This window comes from Rhinolophus sinicus, chromosome 12, assembly GCF_057876585.1.
Source record: "Rhinolophus sinicus isolate RSI-liver-muscle chromosome 12, RSI-T2T, whole genome shotgun sequence".
NCBI lineage: Eukaryota > Metazoa > Chordata > Mammalia > Chiroptera > Rhinolophidae > Rhinolophus > Rhinolophus sinicus.
In genome coordinates, this window is record NC_142512.1 from 23,821,122 (window position 1) to 23,844,285 (window position 23,164).

At 45.9% G+C, this 23,164-nt stretch overlaps 1 protein-coding gene across 5 annotated transcripts in view; it reads right to left on the minus strand.

Moving 5' to 3' along the window:
- ASIC2 (acid sensing ion channel subunit 2) overlaps positions 1–23,164 on the minus strand; it is a 965,493-nt gene that overhangs the window by 69,100 nt on the left and 873,229 nt on the right. For all 5 annotated transcript variants that reach the window (XM_019732608.3, XM_074319706.2, XM_074319708.2 and 2 more), the window contains exon 2: positions 12,351–12,501. In XM_019732608.3, coding sequence (XP_019588167.1) covers positions 12,351–12,501 — 151 coding nt within the window. The remainder of the gene's footprint in view (positions 1–12,350; positions 12,502–23,164) is intronic.

Below are 23,164 nucleotides of genomic sequence, written 5' to 3' on the forward strand. Positions count from 1 at the left end.
GCAAGTGTCGCTATCCCCATTTTAATATATATATACATATTAATATATATTTTAATATATATTAATATATATTTTAATATATATTAATATATATTTTAAAAGATATATTTTAATATATATTAATATGTATTTTAATATATATTAATACATATTTTAATATATATTTAATGTTTAATATATATTTAATATATATTTAATATAATATATATTTTTGATATATTAATATATATTTATTAATATATATTAATATATAGTTATATATAATTTTTAAAAAATATATAATTTTAATATATATACATATAAAGTTTTATATTATATACAGTTTACAGACGAAGAAACCAAAGCTCGGAGAAAGTAAAGGACAAACGTAGAGTCTGTGATTCACGGGTACATGAAATTCTGGACCTAGAAGAGCCCTTGACGCTTTTTAAATTCAATTAGCTTTTCTTCTTTCAGGTGAGAAAATTGAGACTCACAGAGAAGAGCGTGGCCACTGGCCCCATGTCAAGCAGTGTCCCTTGACTCCTGACCCTCCTCTGTCCTTGGCCGGTTGGCTAGAAGAGACAGTGGTCCCAGACGCCAAGCCCATAAGGTTCCAAGCTGGACAGGACGGAAGTGGAAGGATAGTTTAATGTACAGTGGGTTTAGCTGCCTATCTGCCCTCATTTCAGAGTTCAGGGCAGAGCTCACTGAGCATCATGTGACAATGGCAGGGGCTGAGGTCCCAGCCCTAGCCTGGTAAACAGGGTCTGCCAAATGTTGTTCGGGTGGTCGACTAGAGCTAACATTTTGGTCCCTCACGCTCTTAATTGCACAGAGAAATCCAAGCAGGCTTAAGTCGGGACCCTGGGAAGAGGAGAAGGGCCGTGTACCAAGAAAAGCATGGGCTCTGAATTCACAGAGCTGTGGATTTGACTCACAGCTCCACCACTTAATAGCTGTGTGACCTCAGACAAGTTATATTGCCTCTGAGCCTTTGTTTCCTCTTTGTTAAAATGAAGCGGGGCGGGGGAGGGGGGGCGCTGATCTCTCAGGTTAATTTCAGCTCTAAAATTCTGTGAGCTGAGGATCAGGCACACGTCTCCTAACCTCACTGCATCTCATTTCAGTTTCCTGGAAAAGAGATTTCTTAACAAAAGACATGGCTGTTCCCCACTCACATCAAGTCAGAGGAGTCTGGTTTTTCTAAAGACAACACAAAGAACCCACAAATAGCTGCCTAGCTGAAATCCCGTGATGTGTGTCTTCCTCTCCCAGTCTGCCCCTCCCCCGACAGGCAGGCCCAGTTGAATAGCTTGCCTACGTGAGAAAGTCCACACCCAGCACAGAGGTGGGCATGTTCATGCTTGATTGCTCACAGGTGATACTTCGAGGCCAGGTGAGCTTCTGGACTAAGAAAAATCAACACTGTGTCCCCATGCTGGGTGGACTGCAATTACGTCTGCTCTGGGTGGCAGCATGATATAGCAGTGTTTGCACCAACAGCTCCTGATCCAGAAGTTATCAAGTGCCCACATAAGCTTGGTGAGGGCTGCAAGCCCCAGCCTCCTCCTGCAGAACCTCCGAGCACGCTAGCATTTTAAAGGCCCTAAGACACGCTACAGCAAAACATGCTACCCTCTGTTGGACCGAGTGTTACAAAAAACCATCTTTTTTTTTTTCCCTTTCTATTTTCATTTTTAAGGAACACTAGCTCTTGGTGGAAACAACCAAGGACCAAAATCAGAAGATATGTATTGAAGTCCTACTTCCAATCCTTTTTAGCCATAAGGTCATGGGAAAGGCACTCAGCATATCAGAGACTGGCTTACCACATCTGTTAAATGGGTTCATCTGTTAAATGATACAACTGCGCTCTTTACGTCATAAGAGTGCATGAGGATCAGAGGACAGAATGCAGGTGAGGCACCTGTATACCGTGGCGTGATGTACCCGTGTTGGGGAAGGAGGCAGTTTTTGTTAGGTCTTAGTAATTCAACAGAGAAGAGTGGTTACACTTAACACATTCCGGCTAAATCGAATATTTACAAAACTTACATTAGTGAAGGCACCGTGTGTGGAATTGGGTCTGGTCTCATTATAAAAGGACTTATTCCAAGGATTCTTTAAATAATGAGCTTTCCGAGTGCATCCAGGCTCAGAAATTATAAATTATTTGCTAAGAAGGCTGGTAAATCTGGGGAGGCAACTGGCACACAGGAGACCCCACCCTTGAAAAGCCATCAGGAAATGCTGTATGTCTCTGAAATTATTGGGGAAGTTTGTGGATGATTAAGATTCTATTTATAAGAATTCTGTTTACTCACACCGGTGTAGTGGAAGTTAGGTATAACCAGATTGTGGAACAGATCACATATATGAATTGCGATGTGATCTGAGAATTCAAAATCATTCAAAGCATTAATGAATTCCTAGCAACTTTTTGTTATCGAATATTTTCTCAGTCAATGAATGTAAAAAAGCATGATCGCATTCACGTGGGGGTGATGTCTGAGAAATATCTGGGTGTTACTAGGTCATCCTCATACTTCCAAAGTGTGGGAAACAGTGGTCTAGATCGGAGCTTGTCAGTAGCACGTGAGTCACTTGGGGATCCAGTTACAATGCAGTCAGGCTGGGGCCTGAGATACTGCATTTCTGACAAAACCTGCATCACGCGATTTTAACCAGGTCTTGTGGGTTCCTTGTGCTGTCTTTAGCTGTTGGTGAGCTGGCCTCTGCCTGCCTCTCCAGCCGCTGGTCCCATCCTTAGATCCTGCTATCCCAGAATGCCAGGGCTGTTCTTGGCGTTTGCTCCTGGGTCCCCTCCCTCTGTGTGGCACCGCCCCTCCCATGACCCACACCCTCGCTAACTCCCACGCACTGCCTAGCCACCTGGCAAACAGGCCTAAGGCCCAAGTTCAGCTCTTCTCTGAGGCCTCTCCCAAGTTACCGTTTCCCTCCCTTCCAGAACTGTTGACCCCTTCCTTTGTGCTCTATCTCTCCTCCATCTGTCATAGCACTTGGTGACATTTAATTGTTTCCATGTCCTCTTACCAGACTGCAAATGCCTGGCCCTCCTTAGGCACTTTACATGAGAGCTGTTGGATCAATGAACTTCCCTCTACTACATAAAAGGAGTACTCGAGAGGGTCCCTAAATTGTGAACTCTTAGAAAACCTGGCCTGGGCCTTTCATCTGTATCCCTAAGTGCCTGGCACATAGTAGGCGCTCTTGGCGATTGATTCCCTAGGTGGACATGAGCTCTGAGGTATGTCTGATCTACATCCCAGACATTCTCCCTCAGACCACTGCCTGCCTGGCTGGGAGTTGTCACTAGAGCACATGTATTTCCTGCACCACACTTAGCATATGCATGAAGCAGGTCTTCTCTTAATGACAAAAGTCAGGCTTCTTCTGGCTGTGGGATGGGTGTGTGATTCCAACGGTACTTCTGACTCACGGCATGATTTCTCCAGACGCCCTGGCACCTGTGGAGACCCCGTATCCAGCACCGAGATCCTCTCTGAGGGCGAGCTCAGAACCGCAGCTGCCTGTTCTATGTCCCTGTGCTCCGGACTCTGAATTCAGACCAGAGCCTGCACCTTCCTTCTGGGGAGGTCCTCGGCACCACACACCATGACCAGTTTTTCCCGGGAGCAGAAACCATAGCAACGGTCCGTATCCCCTCCTGCTATGTCCTATTTGTGATGGAGGCTAGGAAACATGCTATCCTTGATAGCTGCTCAGGCCTTCCAGCTACGTGGAAAATGTATGATTATTTTAAATTAAATTTTTATTTTTGGCAAAGCAATATATGTACATAATTTAAAAAGCCAAATGGTACTGCCAGGCTGCCAATGAAAAACTGCCGTTTCCTGCTCCACCTCTCTCCAACCCCTGAGTCCCATTCCTCAGAGACAACTACTCTCTCAGCGGTGTTAGTTGTTCCTTCTGGTATTTCCTTTCACATATTCGTGAACATCAACTGTTTGACAGTGATTTCTTGGTGACTAAAAATTTTAGATATTCTCTACTGAATTCCTACCATGGAGATGAGAATGTAGGCTTCTTACTATATGAAGTGTCCTGCTATATTTGCTTTTCTTTCATCCTGCTCTATATACTTATGTGATATTTTGTTTAAATCAGTGTCCAGCTTGTACATAATTATGACTATGTAGATATTGCCTGTCCTCCAGCCTGTAGTATATAATGACTTTGTTTTTTCTTTTGAAACTATTTTGTTCTTCCTGTTTTTTTTCTTTTTTGCATATTGATTTGTTTAGCTTGCTAGGTACTTATCACAGAAACAGCAAAAAAGAAAAAAGAAAAAAAAAGGTCAAACTCATAGAAACAGAGAGTAGAAAAAGTGGTTGGCAAGGCCTGGAGAGAAATCAGGAGAAATAGGGAGATAGGGAGCGACTGGTAAAACGGTACAAACTTTCAGTTATAACATGAACAAGGTCAGAGGTTCTAAGGTAAAACAGTGTGACTATAGTTGGTGACACTGTATTGTATAATTGAAATTCGCTAAGCGAGTAGAACTTAAATGTTCTCATCAAAAATATGTTTTGGAATATATTTGAATATTATAATATATTTGAAACAAAATTCCACCTTCTTCCTTCATTTGTAGCTTGCTGGATATAGAACTCTATCTTAGATCATCAGGGAAATGCAAATCAAAACCACAGTGAGATAAGCCCTCACACCAGTCAGAATGGCTGTTATCGAAAAGTCAACAGACAACATGTGTTGGCAGGGATGCAGAGAAAAGGGAAACCTTGTGCATGGTTGATGGGTCAGCAAACTGGTACAGCCACTATGGAAAACAGTATGGCAATTACTCAAAAAAACTAAATATAGATCTAGCATGTGACCCAGCAACTCCACTTCAGGGTGCTTATCTGAAGAAAATGAAAAACACTAATTCGAAAAGATATATGCACTCCTATGTTCATTGCAGCATTATTTACAATAGCCAAGATATGGAAGCAACCTCAGTGCCCATCAATAGATGAATAGATAAAGAGGTGGTATATACACACAATGGAATATTATATAGCCATAAAAAATGAAATCTCGACATTTGTGACAACATGGATGGACCTTATACTAAGTAAACACTTATGCTAAGTGCAATAAGTCAGATAGAGAAAGACATTTTATGTGGAATTAAAACAAAACAAATGAACAACAAAAAAAATCCCAGAATAAAAACAAACTCATAGAAACAGACAGCAGAGGGATGGTTGTCAGAGCAGAGGAAGGTGGGGGGATGGGTAGAAAAGGTAAAGGTAAAGGTTGTCAGTAATATTGTGATGTTTCCATGGTGACGGACGATTACTAAAATTGGGGGGGGGTGACCACATAGTAAGGTATAAAAATGTTAAATCACTACACTGTACACTTAAAACTAATATACTAGTATAATATTATAACTAATATAATATATACCAACTATACTTAAAAAAGAATTCTATCCTAGAAAAGACCCCCCAACCTCGAATTTGAGAGCATCATGCCATTGCCTTCTGGCTTCAGCTGTATCTGTTGGGAAGCATCATACCATTCTGATTCTAGATCCTAGGTACGTGACTTGCTTTTCTTTCTCTCCAGAAACTTTTAAGATTTTCTCTTTATCTCTGTTAGCCTGAATTTTGCAAAGATGCATCGTGGTCTGGTTGTTTTGTCACTTAGTGCAGACAGGACTTGGTGAATTCTTTTGATACAGAAAATTATGTGTTTCAGTTGGGAATTTTTCTTACATTATTTCTCTGGCAATGTCTTCTTCTCCATCTCTCGGTTTTGTTATTCTAGAACTCCTAGTAGTAGGATGTTGGATTTCCTGGATTTACCCTCTCATTTTCATATTTCTTCCTCTTCCATTTTCCGTTTGTCTTTTTGTTTTATTTTTTCAGGAGATTTCCTCAGTTTTGATCCTTTCAAGAGTTTAAAAAAATGTGTGAAATCATATTTTTAAAGTTCCAGTTTTTAAAACTTCTTCTTTGAATGTTACTTTTTAATAGCACCCTATTTTAATAGCTCGTGTTTACGAATGCAGTACCATCTCTTATCTCTTGAGATGTTTAATTAAAGCAGTTTGATGGTGCCTCCTGTTCCCTGCATTTCTTTTTTATTTATCAAACACTTACGTAGTGCCTAATTATTACTCAGGCACTTTTCTAAGTACTTCACAAATATTAACTCATTTCAATTTTCCTAACAACCTTACAGAGTGAATAATAATATTATTCTCATTTTATAGGTGATGGAACTGAGGCCCAGAGAAGTTAAGTAACTTGTCCAAGGTCACACAGCTGGTAAATTATAGTTGGGATTTGAATCCAGGCTCTAGTCTAGTTCCAGAGCTTGTGCCATTAACCATTATCTCTATTTCCTCAAAGTTTCTTATTTGTTTGTTTGGTTAGTTTTACTTCCTTTCCTGTTAGTGACTTCACTCAGATGCCTGGCTATTTGGCTGTACAATCATAGTTAAAGGTACTTAAAGCCTACACAGTCATTCCTTGTGGGTGGGAGGAATTACCAAGGGACTTCACTCTAGAGTGATCTAACTAGGCCATTTTGTTTGGAAACTCCTGTCATTCTCTGTGGCTCTTTTGAGCTTGTCAGTGTCTCCAGGAAGGGATTCCCCCAGAATTCTGTTTGGGGGTGGGATACACGAGCATGGCTGGAGGTCTCACTACTCAGTAAGCAGAATCTCACCTCATCTCCCTGTGTTCTGTACAGCACCTCACCTGTGACCTCAGCTTTGCCTGGTTTCCTTAAGCCCAGAGGCTGTTTGTTTCAATTTTATCTCCTGCTGGGGGCAGAGAGAGATTAGTCCGGCTGCTTTGAGCTATCGGAGGATATCTGGGGGGACTTTTAACTAATCCTCCCAATTTTAACTTCACCCCTCATCCCCGTCTTATGCAGTACCTCATGCCTCCAATCCCTGATCCTTCCTGGAGGTTCTATGGTGAGAACTGTTTGGCTTTTAGTTGGCTTCTCGGTGGAGACTCTTATCTTTTAGCTTTGCCTGCTCTGCCAAGCAGGTACCATCAGTTTTCCGTCTTCCCCAAATTGGCTGACATCTACTGTTGTCTTCTCTCCCAACCTCTTTGTCCTTGTGGGCTTTTATACCTTATACAAAAAAAAAAAAAAATCAAAAAAAAAAAAAAATCCTTGATTGCCATTTAGATGGAGTTTGGGGAGGGAGACTCCATGGACGTATGTCCAATTCACTGTGTTCAACCAGAAGTCCCATGGTCAACCACAGTGAGCATGAAGAAATCAAACAGGGGTCCTCATCTCCACCTGAACTGGAGCAGCTCTGTCTTCATGTGTTTTATATACTGGGGCTGTGCTAACGCTCTTGTTCAATACAGGATTACGCTATTGAAAACACCAGAGAAAATAGAAAAGAAGAACTTCAACAGACCTATCATTATATGCCATTCTCTCTTCAGAGATGTCACCTGAACCTTTTTATTTTTCCCTGAGCTATTTTCATGGTAGTGCTTTTACAATCACATTTTCAACATTAAAGGAATGTAGTGGAAGGGGAATCAGTTTTGGGGTTTCCTAAGTGGGTTTTCAGCTTGGTTCAACTACTTGACGAGGTGTGTGTTCTTGGGAAGTTCACGCAACCTCTCTGGGCTCTAGTTTCTTTATCTTTCAATGGGGATTATAACACCTTGTTAGCACGTAACTGGGAGGGTTCCTGGGGTAGAATGTTCACAGCACATAGTAGCTACTCATTAAGGCACATAGTAGCTACTCATTAAGGTTAATGTCGCCCTCATTCGGGCCCCATCCGCGTGCACAATTACAGCAATTTCCCCCCCCCCCCAACAAATATATCAACAAATAATTTACTGCCCTTGTATATGTCAGTGAGCCAGACAGTCCACGTCTCTAACGTCTTGGAGCATATATTTTAGTAGAAGGAGACAGACAAGAAAAAATAAATAAGTAAAGCATATAGTATACTTGAAGGTGACATATGTCCTAGAGGAAAGGACAAGCAGAACAGGTAAAGAGGGGTGAGGCGTGAGGTGGAGTGCAATTTTACATAGGGCAGTCAGGGTAGGCTTCATGGAGAAGGTGATATCTGACTTGGTGGAGGGGAGGCAACTAGCCACGTGGGTCTGAGCACAGAGAATTCTAGGCAGAGAGAACGGAAAATGCAGATGCCCTAAAGAGACAGTGTTCCTGGAGTGTTCCAGAAGCCACAGGGAGCCAGTGTGGCTACAGCCAAATGAACAAGGGGACAGCGTAGGAGGTGATGAGGCTGATGGGGATAATAAGGGGCCGGATGTTTACCACTATTAGAGCATAGACTCCCAAAATAATTCCTTTGCTCAAACATAACATCAATTTTGGTTTTCTACAATACTAGGATTTAGAGAAATCAAGGACGATAACATTTGATAAAAAAGTATTTTGCATTGAGGTGAATGAAGGCTAGAGGGAGATGGGAGTGGGCTATTTGCGGTCTTTCCAACTTTGGAGCCTATCTACCCAGAATTTGAGTTCATTAGAAACCCTGTACACCTGGTTTCCTCAACTATAACCTACCGCCAACTCTCACCCTGGCCCCTGCCTCCCCCAGCATGACTATTATCTCTTGGGAATTCCTTCTCTAGCTGCTATCTACCCAGCTTCCTCAGGGCTCTCATGTTTTCTGCTGATCACTGATTGGTCCAAGGGCGGGCATCTAGCTGAACTGGGCCAATGATTCCCTTTCCTGTTTTTTTTTCTTCTTTTTTTTAAATAGGAGATCAGTGAGAGACTCAATAGTCTCTGCAGTGGTAGGATGTGTAAAATATAAAACTGTTGGGAACCATGTGTGAAAAAATATATATGTGTGAGAAAAGCCTGTCTCTAGTGAGAGTGAATAAATGGATTCAGAAAGAGGAGAGATGAAAGGGAGTGAGAAACCTGAGGGGCCTAAGCCCTTGGTTCTAGTTGTTTCTGACGCTGCATCCTTGCCTTCCCGCTGTTTGGTTGTTGAAGCTTGCCTTGGATTCTGAGGGCAATACAATTCCTTTTATGCCTAAGCTTGTTTGAATCTGGTTTCTGTCTTGTGCAACCTAGATAACCCACTGTCTGTTTCTTTATTTCTTTGAAGTTTCTCAGAGGCATCTACAGAGTTTCGTTTTTAACAACCTCCCACCTGCCTTCAATTTAATTTCTTTTAGAAAATGCTGGCCATGAATTCTGCACTTCTATAGTCTAGAACGGCTTTTCTATCCTTTCTCTATTTTGTGAGTTCCCCCATGAGAAAGAAGATTTCCATTCAAAGGCATTTGGGAAATAAATGCTGCGTGCAATATTCCTATCTTGGAGAACTCATGGTGTAGCACATTAAAGAATTCCTGCAGAGGAGAAGTGTTGAACTCTCTCTACTAGAGTTCTCCAGGTTCCTTTTATTCCTGGGATATGTAATGTCCCAAACTCCTGACATTCCACAGGGCCCAGGTAGGGGCATTAGGTCCACATGTGACAGAGCCTGCCTTCTTTAAAATTGTGTATTTCCAGTGTGCCCTGGTCAAGGATGTTTGACCAAGGGGGCATTCTGGTATGGGACATTGTCAGCCCAGAGGAAAGGACATTTTTGATCATTTTCATAGTCACCCTGTATTTGCTAAACATAAGCCCAAAGGGGGTACCTTTTCCTAATTCACTCATGGATGCCCAAAGTCCTTTCTGTCAGTCAGAACTACACCCAGAGGAGTGGTTCCCTCACTGCTTCCTTACATTTCTGTGAGATAAAGCTGCCCCTGAGGCAAGGCAAGAGTGTATCAGAAGCTCTGCTTTGAGCAGAATGAGACTTCAGATGTTGAGGTGCGTTAGGACCCGTTACAGGTATGAGATATTAACAATGTGTGACTATTCCCCCAGCCCCGGTCGGCATTATCATGCTTCTGCTGTTTACAGTTTGCAGAGAGCTCTCATTTGATCCCTTCAGCCATCTTGTAAAGTTGATGGGTTTAATTTGTTTCATTGATCTCTATTTTATAGACGAAGTAAATGAGGCTCATTCACTTGCTCTCAGTCACACTGCTCGTAAAGGAAGAGCTGGGGATTTGAGCTGGGGTTTGCCTCTGTCATGCCACTTTCCTGTCCTACGACACCACCTCTGTCATCAAGCTGTCCGTGGGCACTCTTTCAACAGCCATATTGCAATTAATTTCTTCTCCATCATCACCCAAATATCTCCTATCAGCTCCTTCCTCTGGGGGTTGAGAGGAGGGGGGAATGCCAAGGAAGCAAGATGGTGCCTATGTGGCTACACGACTTGGCAAGTCTGGAAGGCTGCCTCTGTCCTGAGGGCCGGGGTGGGGCTAGGCCTGCCTGTGCCCACAAACCTTGGGAGCGATGACCCAGCATCAAGATATTGCCGTGCTTCCAACCAAATGAATGGGAGAAGATATTTGCAAATAACACCTCTGATAAAGCACTAATACCCAAAATATATAAAGAACTCATACAACTCAACAACAAAAAAACCAACAATCTAATTAAAAAATGGTCAGAGGACCTGAATAGACATTTCTCCTAAGAGGACATACAGATGGCCAATATGAAAAAATGCTCAATGTCACTAATCATCAGAGAAATGCAAATAAAAACCACAATGAGATATCACCTCACCCCAGTTAGAATGGCTATCATCAACAAGACAAATAGTAACAAGTGTTGGAGAGGCTGTGGAGAAAAAGGAACCCTCATACACTGTTGGTGGGAATGCAGACTGGTGCAGCCATTATGGAAGGCAGTGTGGAGGTTCCTCAAAAAATTAAGAATAGAATTACCATATGACCCAGCAATGCCTCCCTGGGTATCTACCCAAAAAATCTGAAAACATTTATCCATAAAGACACGTGTGCTCAAATGTTCATTGCAGCTTTATTTACGGTGGCCAAGACATGGAAACAACCAAAATGTCCTTCGATAGATGACTGGATAAAGAAGACGTGGTATATATACACAATGGAATACTATTCGGCGGTAAAAAAAGATGAAATTGGACCACTTGTGACAACATGGATGTATCTTGAGATCATAATGCTAAGCGAAATAAGTCAGACAGAAAAAGCAGAGAACCATGTGATTTCACTGATATGTGGTATATAAACCAAAAACAACAAAAGAACAAGACAAACAACTGAAAGAACAAAAACTCATAGACGTAGACAATAGTTTAGGGGTTACCAGAGGGTAAGGGGGAGGGGAAAGCGGGGCTCTAGAAGAGGGTAAACGGGGTCTAATATATGGTGATGGAAAGAGAACTGACTCTGGGTGGTGAACACACAATGGGATTTATAGATGATGTAATACAGAACTGTAGACCTGAAATCGATGTAACTTTACTAACAATTGCTGCCCCAATAAACTTTTATTTAAAGAAAAAAACAATTCTAGAGGCTGCTGGCATCCCTAGGCTTGCTGGCCATATCACTGCAATTTCTGCTTCCACCCTCACATTGCCCGCTCTGTCTGACCTTCTGCATCCCCCTTACGAGGACCCACCTGCATAATCCAGGATCATCTCAAGACCCCGTTCAAACACCCCGTGCACTAGGATGCTTTCCCTGACCCTCCCTTCCCACCCCCATGGAGGCTGCCATCCCTCCAAGCACTGGGCACACTGGTGTCACACGGGACTGCAATCGTGTGTGTCTCTTCCTCGAGGCGTGATCAAGGAATCAGTCTTTGTTCTCCCTAACGTCCTTGCTTTGGTGCAAAGCCTGAGACAATATATCACTAATGAATTGTTTACTGAATAAATAAGTGAATAAATGAATGCATGAAATAAGCTTGGGGCCTGTACACATGGTCCCCCCGCCCCCGGGGCTCACACAGGCATGATGCCATCCCCCCGAGTCCATACCCTTTGGCTTTCCAACACTGCACAGACCCTCCACTTGCCCCCAGGGGGAGGAGCCTGCTTTCTTTCCATTGGGCTTCCTAACTGGGTTGGGTTATTCAAGATGGCTGAGAGAAGAAGGGGCTTGTCCATCCCTTTCTCTGCTCCTGAAATCAAGCCACTCACCTGCCCAGCCTTGTTGGTTCAAACCTTCATCTATGCCTCCTGCCAATACCTCCCTTTACCCTACCTGCCTTCCCTTTCCAGTATTTCCATCATCTGCCCCTCTCCCATGTAGTGAAATGTGAGGAAACTCATTCCAGTCCATGCCAGGGATGCCCTTACCATTCATTCACAGCACGTCACCAGCCCCTGGATGGAGAGCAGTCCTTCAGAGGCTGGGCCACGGCAGCCCACCTGAGGCAAACTGTTCTTTCAGAGTCCTGCAGCCCTCCGCCATCACCCGCTGCCCCGGTCTGTGGGCCCAGCTCACCTGTCTCTCCCCAGATGGGCAGGTACTCATCTTGCTGAATGTCCAGCATGATCTCCAGCCCGTTGCCTGTCCCCCCCTTGACCGTGGTGAGTAGAGGTTTGCCATCCTCGCCTGAGTTAAACATGTAACACTTCCCATATTTTGTAAACACCTGAAGGAGAGAAGAGAAAGAGAGAGAAAGAGAGAGAGAGCATATGGGTGACTTCAGACTGGGCTCTGGAGAAGGGTGAGACCCCAGAAATCCAACAGTAGGCCAGAGTCCCCACAGCCCATCACAATCAACCCCTCTTGGGGACCAATGATTCCTTGCCCTGGTCAATGGCATGACTTTTGCCAAGTGGGATGCTGGCATCAAATCTGGACACCCTTTGGGATTTATTATAATGGGACCTGATCTCTTCTCCCTCTGTATGTGCCCTATGGGCGTCCTGTCCACTTTCAAGTGTCAAGCATCATTCCTAAGCTCTTCCAATCTGCACCTCTGGCCCTGACATCTCTCCTGGGCTCCAGACACACTGATCCCACTGCCTAATAAACATGAACTCAGGGGGATCCACAGATCCCTGACACTCAGCATGTCCCAGCGGAAACAAATCTTCCTCAGGCTCTCCAGTGCCCCGATGGTTCTTCCAAACTCCGGTGATGGGAAATAGCTTTGCCACCTGCCAAGGGGCTCAAGTCAGATTCCCACAGTGGCTGTCCACTCTTCCTCTTCCTCACCCCCATGTCCCATTAACCAACAAAGTCTGTCAACCCTTGTCTACGACCATCTTGCATTGTTGCTTTTTTGTCTTCTGCACCTCTGTAACTCAGGATCCAGTCATTTCTGTCCTGGGTTGCTGCAGTTTCCTAGCTGGGCTCTCCCGGACTCCATACAACCTTCTCCAGCCCACCCTCTAAGTTAACTGTGGTTTGCTCTTTCTGAAATGCAAACCTGATCTTGTTAACCCTGTGCATAAAATCCATCAGGGCTCCTCAGGCACCTTCAGCTGAAATCCAGGCCCTCCATACTCAGCCTTCTGTGATGCCTCTCCCTACTTCATCCTACTGCTTCCCATGTGAGTCCCTGGAAATGCACTAGAAGGCAAGCTCCACGGGCTCAGGGACTCCATCTGCTGCAGTATGTGTCTCTGGTCGCTAGCACCGTGCCTGGCCCATGGGTCTGCTCTTGAAATATATCTTGAATGAATGAGTGCGTAGGTGGGTGGGTGGAGTCAGATCAAACACCTTGCTGTATCCTTGGGTATGTATTGCTGGTTCACACCTTTGTGGCTTTCTATTTACTGCTTCTGCTGCCCAGAAGTCCTCTCATTCCTCTTTCTGCCTGGACAATCTCTGGCTCTCTGCCTGGGCAACCTCTAACTTTGTTCTCCAAGACTGGATTGATGTACCTCCTCCTCCAGGAAGCCTTCCTGAGCCCCTGGACCAAGCTGGGTTAACCACCTCCCACCTCTCACTGTTCCCTTTACTCCCTCATGGCAGCTCTCCCATGGCCCTGATTAGCTGGTCCTGCATCTCTTCTGAACTTGACTCTGCCTTTCATTTCTGAGTCCCAGCACTTAGTACCTTGCCTGGTACACAGTAGGTGCTCAGTCCTCTTTTGTTGGATGAAAGCACGATGACAGAGATGCAATGTGATGGAGTGGGAAAAGCCCAGGGAAAGGAATGCAGAGACCTTTGTCCAAGTTTGATGTGGCCACTTACGAGTTGTGTGACTCAGGGTGAACCAAAGAAACCCTCCAAGTCTCAAGTTCTCTGTCTATAAAACGGTGGTCCTCGTGCTTGCCTAGCTAGCTACCTTTCAAGGTTATCGAGAGGATCAACTGAGGTAATACATGCAAAAGTGCTTTGAAACTATAAAAGCTTTCTACAAATGCTATGGTTATTATGATTACATAACTGCTTTGGAAGCTCGAGCAGAAGCCAAATTACATCCGGCAAAATTGGCTGGAAGAGAGCCAGGCTAAATGTATTGGATTCTTGCAGCCACTGAGATTTGGGCCCAGGTTGCTTCCCTGACTATATTCCATTTCACTGTCCCCTCCTGCCATGTGGAGGCCACAGGGATGCTCTTTGGCTTCCCATCCTTCAGTGCAGAGGCAGGTAAATAGCAGGGGTGAGTGCTAGAGGCTGCCTTTCTCGTGCAGAGCTTGATGGCTGGATGGAAGGCAGGGAGAGGGGCCTCTACCATGTGCCAGGCACTGTGCTAGACATTTATCTATGTTGTTTCATTTAACCCTTGCAATTATGATCACGGGTGGGTATCACTGCTCCCACTGTACCAAGGAAGAAGTGAAGGCCCAGAGAGGTTAAGTGACTTGCCTAAGGTCACACAGCGAGAAGCTGGGATTCAAATCCAGGATAGTCTGATTCAAACATACGTGCTCTTTCTGGGTCTTCGTTATTGGGATATTTCTGAGCCAATACTCTTCTTCTATGCCTTGCTTTTTCTATCAGCCCATCAATATTCATAGGCATGTGCTTCGACGATGTGCAAGGATTATGGGGATTGCAAAGAAGCACAAGCCCTGCTACCTGCCTTCATGGTCTATAGGAAGGGTCAGCAAAACACCAGATTCCACATTTTTCTCCTCTGTGCCCAACAGTGGAGAGTCCCCGGGCAGCTGCACTATTTCAGGGCAGACAAGCCGTCCTCTCTCAGCTTCATGGTGGGGACAGCTGGAACATGATTTTTTCAAAGAACTGAGCTATAGCATCACCATTGTGTATAGCTACTGAACGTGGCTAACGAACTTGCCCCTCCGCCCCCCCAGAGAGATGCTTTTGGGGACCACGATAATGAACGGATCGAGCACGTATAGTTAGCACATCCACTGCAAGGGGCCCAGCACATCTGTAGTGACTTCTGGCGAGCTCCAATAGCGCTTTTCTTTGTCGACCCGCCAAATAACCTCTCTGGCTCCCACATGGTTTCTAATATTAATTTTCCTATCTCTACGAAGAGATTTGTAAGTGAAAGTAGAACCAGCTTAGAATCAGATTGCAAATTCTAACCCTCCTCCCCCTCATTTGGTAATTGAACTTCAGAATATTGGGCTGGGGGTAGAATGTGTTGTCTCTTCCTGGAGTCAGCGGTGAGCCCAGCCCTGCCACAGCCGTGAGAGGTGGCCTTGATAAAGGTATTCACCCTCTCCGAGTTTCCGAGGGTATGACAAGGTGTGAGCACTGAATGGGGTCTTCGAGATCACCTCGTCCACTCACCTGACTTTATAGGTAAGTGAACGGAGGGAGGAAACGACTTGCCCAAGGCTACATCCAGCTGGGACAGGGACTCCTAGTTCAGCCCATTCCGTTCTCTATACCAGCCTTCCTCAGTTTCCCCACTTACAAGAGGAGATGGAGGATTGCTGCCTAGGGGATTGCTGACTTCTGCTGACCGTTGACTGAGTGCCTGCTCTGTGACGGGCACTGGGCGGGCGGCCCTGAAGTCCCATGGACCAAAGTCTCCCTACAGAAGAGGGAGCAGACAGGTCCTTGAGGTGGGAAAGACTCACTGATGGAGACTCGCTCATCACCCTGTATGCCCCCCTCACAGGCCTGGTACTCATAAGGCCCAGGTGGCAGCTCTTGCAGGTCCCCTCCGTGTCAGTCCCACCTTTCCTGCTCCTTTCTCCTGGGAGCAGGTGCTGGGTTAAGTGCACAGAGTTGCCAGGTGTGAAGTGATGCAGTGAGCTTGGTTGGGCTGCTGGCAACCTGAGTGGCAGGGCAGGGCGCTGGACGGTGACTGTAGCCATGTCTCAGAGAAGGCCAAGTGGCAATCCATGATGGCCAAGTTCTCTATCAGGTCAGGACCACCATAAAGAGGCCTAAGACCCTGCTGCGGTTTCCTGGTGCATTTGGGATAAAGTCCTAAATCCTCACTGGGCCGTGTATGGTGTGGGCCCGGTCTGCCTTTGTCCCCTCTCTCAGAAGCTTCAAACATACTGGCCTCTTCAGCTCCTGGAATGTGCATGGAAAGGGGCCCTTTCCACATGCTGTTTCTTCTGCCTAGAATATTCTCCCCCACCCTTTGCCTGGTCAACGTGTGATCAGCCTTGGCTTAAATGCAACTTCCACAAAGGCCTTTCTTGGCCACTCCACCTGTCCTCCCAGCCTCCATTTAAATTGGGGTTTCCTGTTAGATAACCTTACACCGCAGCATTTTTCCTTTACAGTGTTTATCAAAGTATGTAAGTAAATTATTTGTTGGACATGTCTTACACCAGGGGTGTCCAAACTTTTTCCAACGTTTTTTACCAAGGGCCATATGCAGTAAAATACATAAACAGCCGGGCCACTCATTCGAGGTGAAGTACGTATTGCCTCACCTGGTTTATTTAAGTAAACTAAATGTATTTTTGGAATTTGCTGCAGGCCAATTAACAATGGATTGAGGACTGCAGTTGGCCCGAGGGCTGCAGTTTTGAAAAGAGCAGGGACTATATCTGTTTTGTTGAATGAATGAATGAATGAATGAACGGGCTCCAAGGTGCAGCTACCCCATCCCCTTTCCCACCTCTGGGAGGCGCCCTTCAGGGCTGGCCAGCCTGGCCTGGTTCATGGGGAGCTTAGGCTGACATCTTGTCCAGCTCCCCTCCACTCCCTTTCTCTGCGGTGGCCTTCTCAGCTTCCCACGTAATTGTACCTAAGCATTTTTGCTTGCTTCTCTGTGAAGGTGTTAGAGGAAATAATCCTCTCAGGAACTAAGACTGTTTATCTTGGTGGGGTCAGGAGAAGGGACCCCGAGACAACAGGGCGCACGCTGGCAGTACCCTCCGCTCGTCTCCTTTCCCGCCTACTGAGACCTCCGCTTCCGGGAACCTGGCTTTTCTGAAAGGATTATTTTCCTCCTAGCTCAACATCAAAGGTCTGAGAGCTATTTACACACAGTGCAATTTTGCAGCCAACTTGGGACAAGATGCAGCTCTCTTTCCCCTATTCGGGGCATAATGATGTGTAAGAGTAACACATGCTTCAAATTTACGCCTTATCGCCCCCAGCCAGAAAATACAATTTATTTAAGTCCAGACTGCCAGGTGGAGCTCGCCACTTCTTCAGACCTGCCATTCTCCCAGGCATGTCTCTGCTCTCCCGGTAAGTGATGACAGCCCCATCGCAGATGGCAAGGCTGGAGTTGTAGGGTTGCTAAGAGTCTAGAATTGCACATGGTTAGATCGATTTGTGAGAATTAATGGTGCGCATTTCAAACCTGGATCTCCAGGAGTGATGGGGGATCCTGAGATAAAAATGGGGCCATGACCATCGTCTTCATTGCTAACGTTTGCACGGTGCATTACATTTTAGAGACTGCGTCCCCTTCCACTTTCTTAACGGCCCCAGGAAGTCGGAGGGAAGGAAACTAACAATCCCTGAGCCTCTATCTTTTTCTCATCTGCACATCGGGCAAGATAACCTTGGCATGTGCTTATGGGGCCTGAGAGAATGAAAGTGGACTTGTTTGGAAGATTATAACAATAGACATCTCTTCTAGTTAGAAATCCATACTGGGAGTGGGGAGAGTTACGGTGTTTCTCCTTTTTGGCAGAAGAGAGATAAAAGTTTGGGGTGACGGGGGGAAGTCAGGGATGAATTAAAGAATAAGGAGGATTGAGGGGTCCTGCCCTCTCTGCCGTGTCTCCACAATACCAAGCTCGTCTTGAAGTAGTTACAGGGGATGAAATCCACCCTGTGCCACAGATTGCTTATTCCTTAATAATCTTAAACCTGTTGTTAGAAGCCCAGGGTAGTCAATGAGATACAGGGGCCGTAGAGTTCTGTATGAGAGGGAGATTGTTTGATGCTTACAATCCACTTTGAAAACCTACATTTGAATTCCAACAACTAAATTGTAACCAGTTATTGGTACAGCGTATAGACACCACCAATCTGAAGTGGGCACATTCTAAATCGAAGAACTATGGACATGGGGATGGGGAGAGGGTTTCACTGTCTTCTAGTACATCTTAGAGTTGCTCTTCAGTCACTGACTGGCTTTGTTGCCTTCCCTGGAGTGCCTTTCACTTTACTTCTGCCATCACTAATTTCTGCAACCACCCTATGAGTTTGGTATTATTACCCCCATTTTACAGATAAGGAAACTGAGGCCCAGAGAGGCTGAGCCAGTTCACAGAGCTGGTAAGTGGAGAATCTAGGGTGAAATCCCTCTCCGCCTAATTCCAAAGCCTGTGCTCTTTGCCCCCCAGTTCCTTGTAGCTACAGCTCACACTCACATCCCCTCTCAACCTGCTTTATTCCCAACAGGCAGGGGGAGGTTGGTGCTTTGCTAACACTAGGGCTCTCCTGTTTGGTAGTGGGGGAGGTGCATCTCAGAGTCAGGGAATACTGGGAAAGTGCAGGTGCCAAAAATATTCTTGCCCAAACATCTCATATTGCACATGGAGAGTCTATGGCCCAGACAGGTGAAGTGACCTGCCCCAGGTCACACAGCTAGTTTGGAGGCAGACCTGGGCTTGATGGCGTGGGTCTGTGCAATTCTTCTAAAGCGTTATGTTTGCACGGGCCAGGGGTTAGAGATAATGGCTAGGCCCCACTTCCCAGATGCCAGCATCCAGGTTCGGGGTGACTTGTGTGGGGCACCCTGCATTACGGAGTCCAGGAAATACAAAGTAGAGCCCTTGGGGAAAGGTTGGGAAAAGCTGGTACCTGGGAAGACACAGTTTTCTGGTCCAGTTAATAGTGCAAACAACATTTCTATACCATGTATCTACTTAAGAAAATAAATTATGTATAAGCTCCCTTAAGGACTGCTGAAATCTCCACCTACCAGCACACAACTGGGCCTGCAAACTTCAAACCTCCAACCCATTCATTAATCCTGACCTTTAGGGCTGCTCCTAGATAGTGGGTTTCTTGTCTCTTCTTGCTTATTACACTTGCAGGCAATGAAATTGTGTTGCTCCAAAACGCCTCTCAAGTCAGCCTTTCTTTTTCTCCCTGAGTTGATTGAGCTTTCCTCTCAGTGAGTTACTGAAATTTCTCATTAGGCTGTTTTCAAAGTGACGTGCGTGTTCGACTCAGCCATTCAGTTTCGTTGGTTTTGTTTTTCTCTTTTTAACTCCTCAAACACATTTCACACAATTGGGAAGTGAGAACGTCTGTCAGATGGGTTATTAGGCGTCCAGTAGAAACAAAATGAATCTACTTTTTGTTTTCTGAAGTTGCAATTAATGTGTTTGGAAATTAAATAGAGCAGAGGATGTATGGGGAAGGAGACCACTGTGGGCGGCCAGCAAAGACTGTATTTTATTTAAAATTGGCTTGCTCCGTTATCTGTTCCTGCACCGGGAATTTCTGATCACCTACTACGTTCTGAGAAATGTTGCATGACGGTGGTGCTGTTCCCCACAATGAGATTAAAAGAGCAAGTTCAACAAGCACCCATGGAAGCACCTCCATGGGGCAGGTCCCTGGAAATGAGGAGATGAGGGACACGTAGCCCCTTTGCAACCACTTGTCCCTTCTTCCCAACCAGGAGGCCACCATCTACCTTATGTCATCATTAATAGCATTCTCTCTAGAGGCTACTTTTCTGGGGGTGGGGGGAAGAGAAGAATGAAAAATCATTGAGTACTTCCCACGAGTTGGGTATGGTGCTGATTGCTTTATATACGTCCTACCTTTTAAGGCTCCCAAAGCCCATTGATGTAGATGTTGTTCTCCCCAATTTTCAGATGGGAAAACTAAGGCTCTGCAGAGCTAAATGCCTTGTCCAAGGTCCTACAGCTAGAGAGTGGCTCTCCTGACTTTACCCTTTATATGTTTGGGTTGTTAGAAGAATGCTTAGCATTCTTTCAATGTGTGATATGGTCATGGGACCCTCCCTCCTCCATGCCCCTGCACCCATCTGCTGGGACATGACATTTCCTGTGCTGTTTTCAGTAAGAGGCCCGCCTGTCTCCGCTCTCCCAAGTCTGAAGCACAGCCCAGGCCTTTCCTGCTGGGCAGCTGTCCAGAGAGAGCTGCAGACCGCGCAGGAGGAAATGTGTGAGTGCCACACAGAAGAAAAGAGCATCAAGCGACTGACAATCTGTCTGTCCGCTGGGAAAACAGCACCAAGGGGAGCGACGGGTGACAGTGTTTGCCTGCACTTCAAACATTTTGTGAGCCAATGTTCTATTGGCGGATGGCTCACGGAGGCAGAGGGCAACTGGGAGGTACTCCAGGTTTTCACCTGGAAAGTTCTTTGAAAAGCCAGATCTCTGCTGACGAATCCGTCCTGACACCTTTTGTGAGAATCCCAAATTCGGCCTGACTTGAGGCTATGAAGTGGGATGTGGAAAACCAGAGCCTTTCAAGTTGGACGGCACCTTGGCTGGTGGAGGGTGGATGGGTGGGTGGGCATCTGGGCTTGATGGAAGTTTCAAATGGGACTCCGCAACGGGTTGGTTGCTCTTTCTGCTGAGGCCCGCCACTGTTTGTCTCCTGAACAGAGTAGGGATTGTAGCATATTCATTTCTGGATTCTCATACTTGGCACACAGTAGGCGCGTAATGGGCTGTGTCTGGTTGAAAGAAAAAAGTTAGGCACGAAGTTGGAAACCAGGCAGCCCCAGCTCTCAGCGCTGACTCTTCACTGATTTAGAAAAGTCATTTCATCCCTTTGGATCTTGATCCCCCATCTTGGAAATGCTGATAAGAGCACCTTCCGCCGGAATTACTACCAAGTTCAAAAGGGCCATAATGGGTCTGAAAGCACTGTGTGGAAAAAGGAAATCTTCAGCCCAGGCAGTAAGCATTCTTGTTTGTAATTTGCATCGTGCCTGAGCCCTGCAGGAGCAGGGGAGGAAACGAGTTGTTATTTGGCTGTAGAAATGGAATCTGAGGTGTTGTTCCATCTGGGACCACGTGTGTGGCTCATCCATTCATTTGCGTAGTGAACGGTTACAGAACACCTCTCGGGTTTTAGGCAGCGGCCCAGGCGGTGGGGATGCAGAGATGAGTCAACCCGTTAGGAAGCACCTTGTAGGGAGGGTAGCCTGGCAGACTGGTGCTGGATGGTGCCAAGTGCTGTGGGAGTGCACAGAAGGAAGCTGCCTGGTGGGCACTGATGGGAAGGATGTGGAGGGGTGTTGCAGAATTCTCCCTAGGGACAGTGGTGGTGCCCCCGGTGGTATTTAGCAGGTGGAAATGGATCCCTTAGATTGGCTCCTGGTCTTAGCAGGGCCATGCTGACGCTGTCAGAAAGGCCAGTGGTGCCAGTTTCGGCTTCTGGCTGCCTGCCTAGCCCATGTGCCCATCATCCCAGCTCTCTGCTGCTTCCAGAACCTAATACCCCAGGGAGACAACTAAGAGGGGCTCTACTAAGAGGCAGGTGGGGGTTTTGGAAGAACACAGACTTTGGAGTCACATTATCCTGGCTGGACACCTACTATGTGCCGGATACTGTACACAATGAATAATGGAGCTGAGCTGTCAGAGAGCAGATAATTAGTAACGCAGACCGAGATGCAATGACAGAAGAGGTGGCATCTGGTCCTCTCTAAGGAACGCTGTGACAGTCTCAGAAGCACCTCCCCTCCCCAAGCCTGGCCAACAGGTCACCACGCCACACCTAGGAACAGAGTGCCAAGGCGAGTGGCTTAATAAAAAGAGCCCATTTCTAGTGAGCCAAGGCTGACTGCAGAGAACATCCTCCTAACTGTAAGCCGATGAGGGAAGCAGGACCCAGGAGGGGTTCCCTGCCTTCAAGGAGGGCAGAGGCTCAGAAAAGTGAAGGAGAAAGTGTGGCTACAAATGGTCCACAGTCCCATCACCATTTCCCTCTGCTGCCGCCACCCCCACTTCTATCCACACTGACATGACTCCTGCTACCCCAGCCTGTTCCAATTCCAGGAAAAGCAGAGAGCAGGGGGCGTTCAAGACAGAGCAGCCCAGATATACTGGGGAGGTGGCACGGAGTCCTGCCACAGTCAGCTGTTCTGGGGTGCACAGCCCCACAGTGGAGCACATCTTACTCTATGATCTGATTACCTTTGAGATGATGGATGGAAAGTGCCAGGCAGAGGGTATTCCCTGAATAAAAATTAGCTAATACATATTATTATTAGTAGAGATTCTGCACCTGAATTCTGAAATCTGAGCTTCTACAGGATGTGATTTCTGGGTTCATGGGCCCTGTTACAAGTTCTTTTTACAGTTGTTTGCCTGATCCCGTGACTGCAACCCTCTGTCTACTTCTAAATGCTGCCTGATGGACTTATAGGAATATGTGCCCACTTGGTTTTCCTGTGGTCACGCCCAGATCCTTTCTGGAACATTTCTTGGGAATTCTTATCTAAGAAGTTTGTATCGCCCTCATTGGAGATTTTTGCTTGGTTGAACTTCACCTGTCCTACACTTTCCCAGCACCTACCCCAGGGACTTGGGTGGGCTTAACTCTCCCGCACGAGTGTGGTTCATACCTGGATACCAATCCTGAGATAAGACCCATATGACTCTTTGCACCCGCCTCACTACACACCTTCTGGGAACTGCCCTTTTTTTGAACAGGTGTGGGAGGGGGGAAAGGAAAGGAGGGAATCAGAAATGTGTTCTGTTGTGTTCCTGGTGAATTTCGTATTATTCTACAGGGCCTGCATCGAACATGATGCATCAATGAAAAGCACATGATGGTTTATGATGTTTACAGAGGAAAAGCAGATGGTCCAATTAATGCTAGGGCTGCAAACAGTCCCAAGGCAGGCTGATTCTAAAAGCTGATCAAGAAAAGGTCAAATAAGGAACTACCCACAAGACACTGAAATCCTCACAGCACATTCTTACCAATTTCATGTTTTCTCATTCAAAACGTAATTC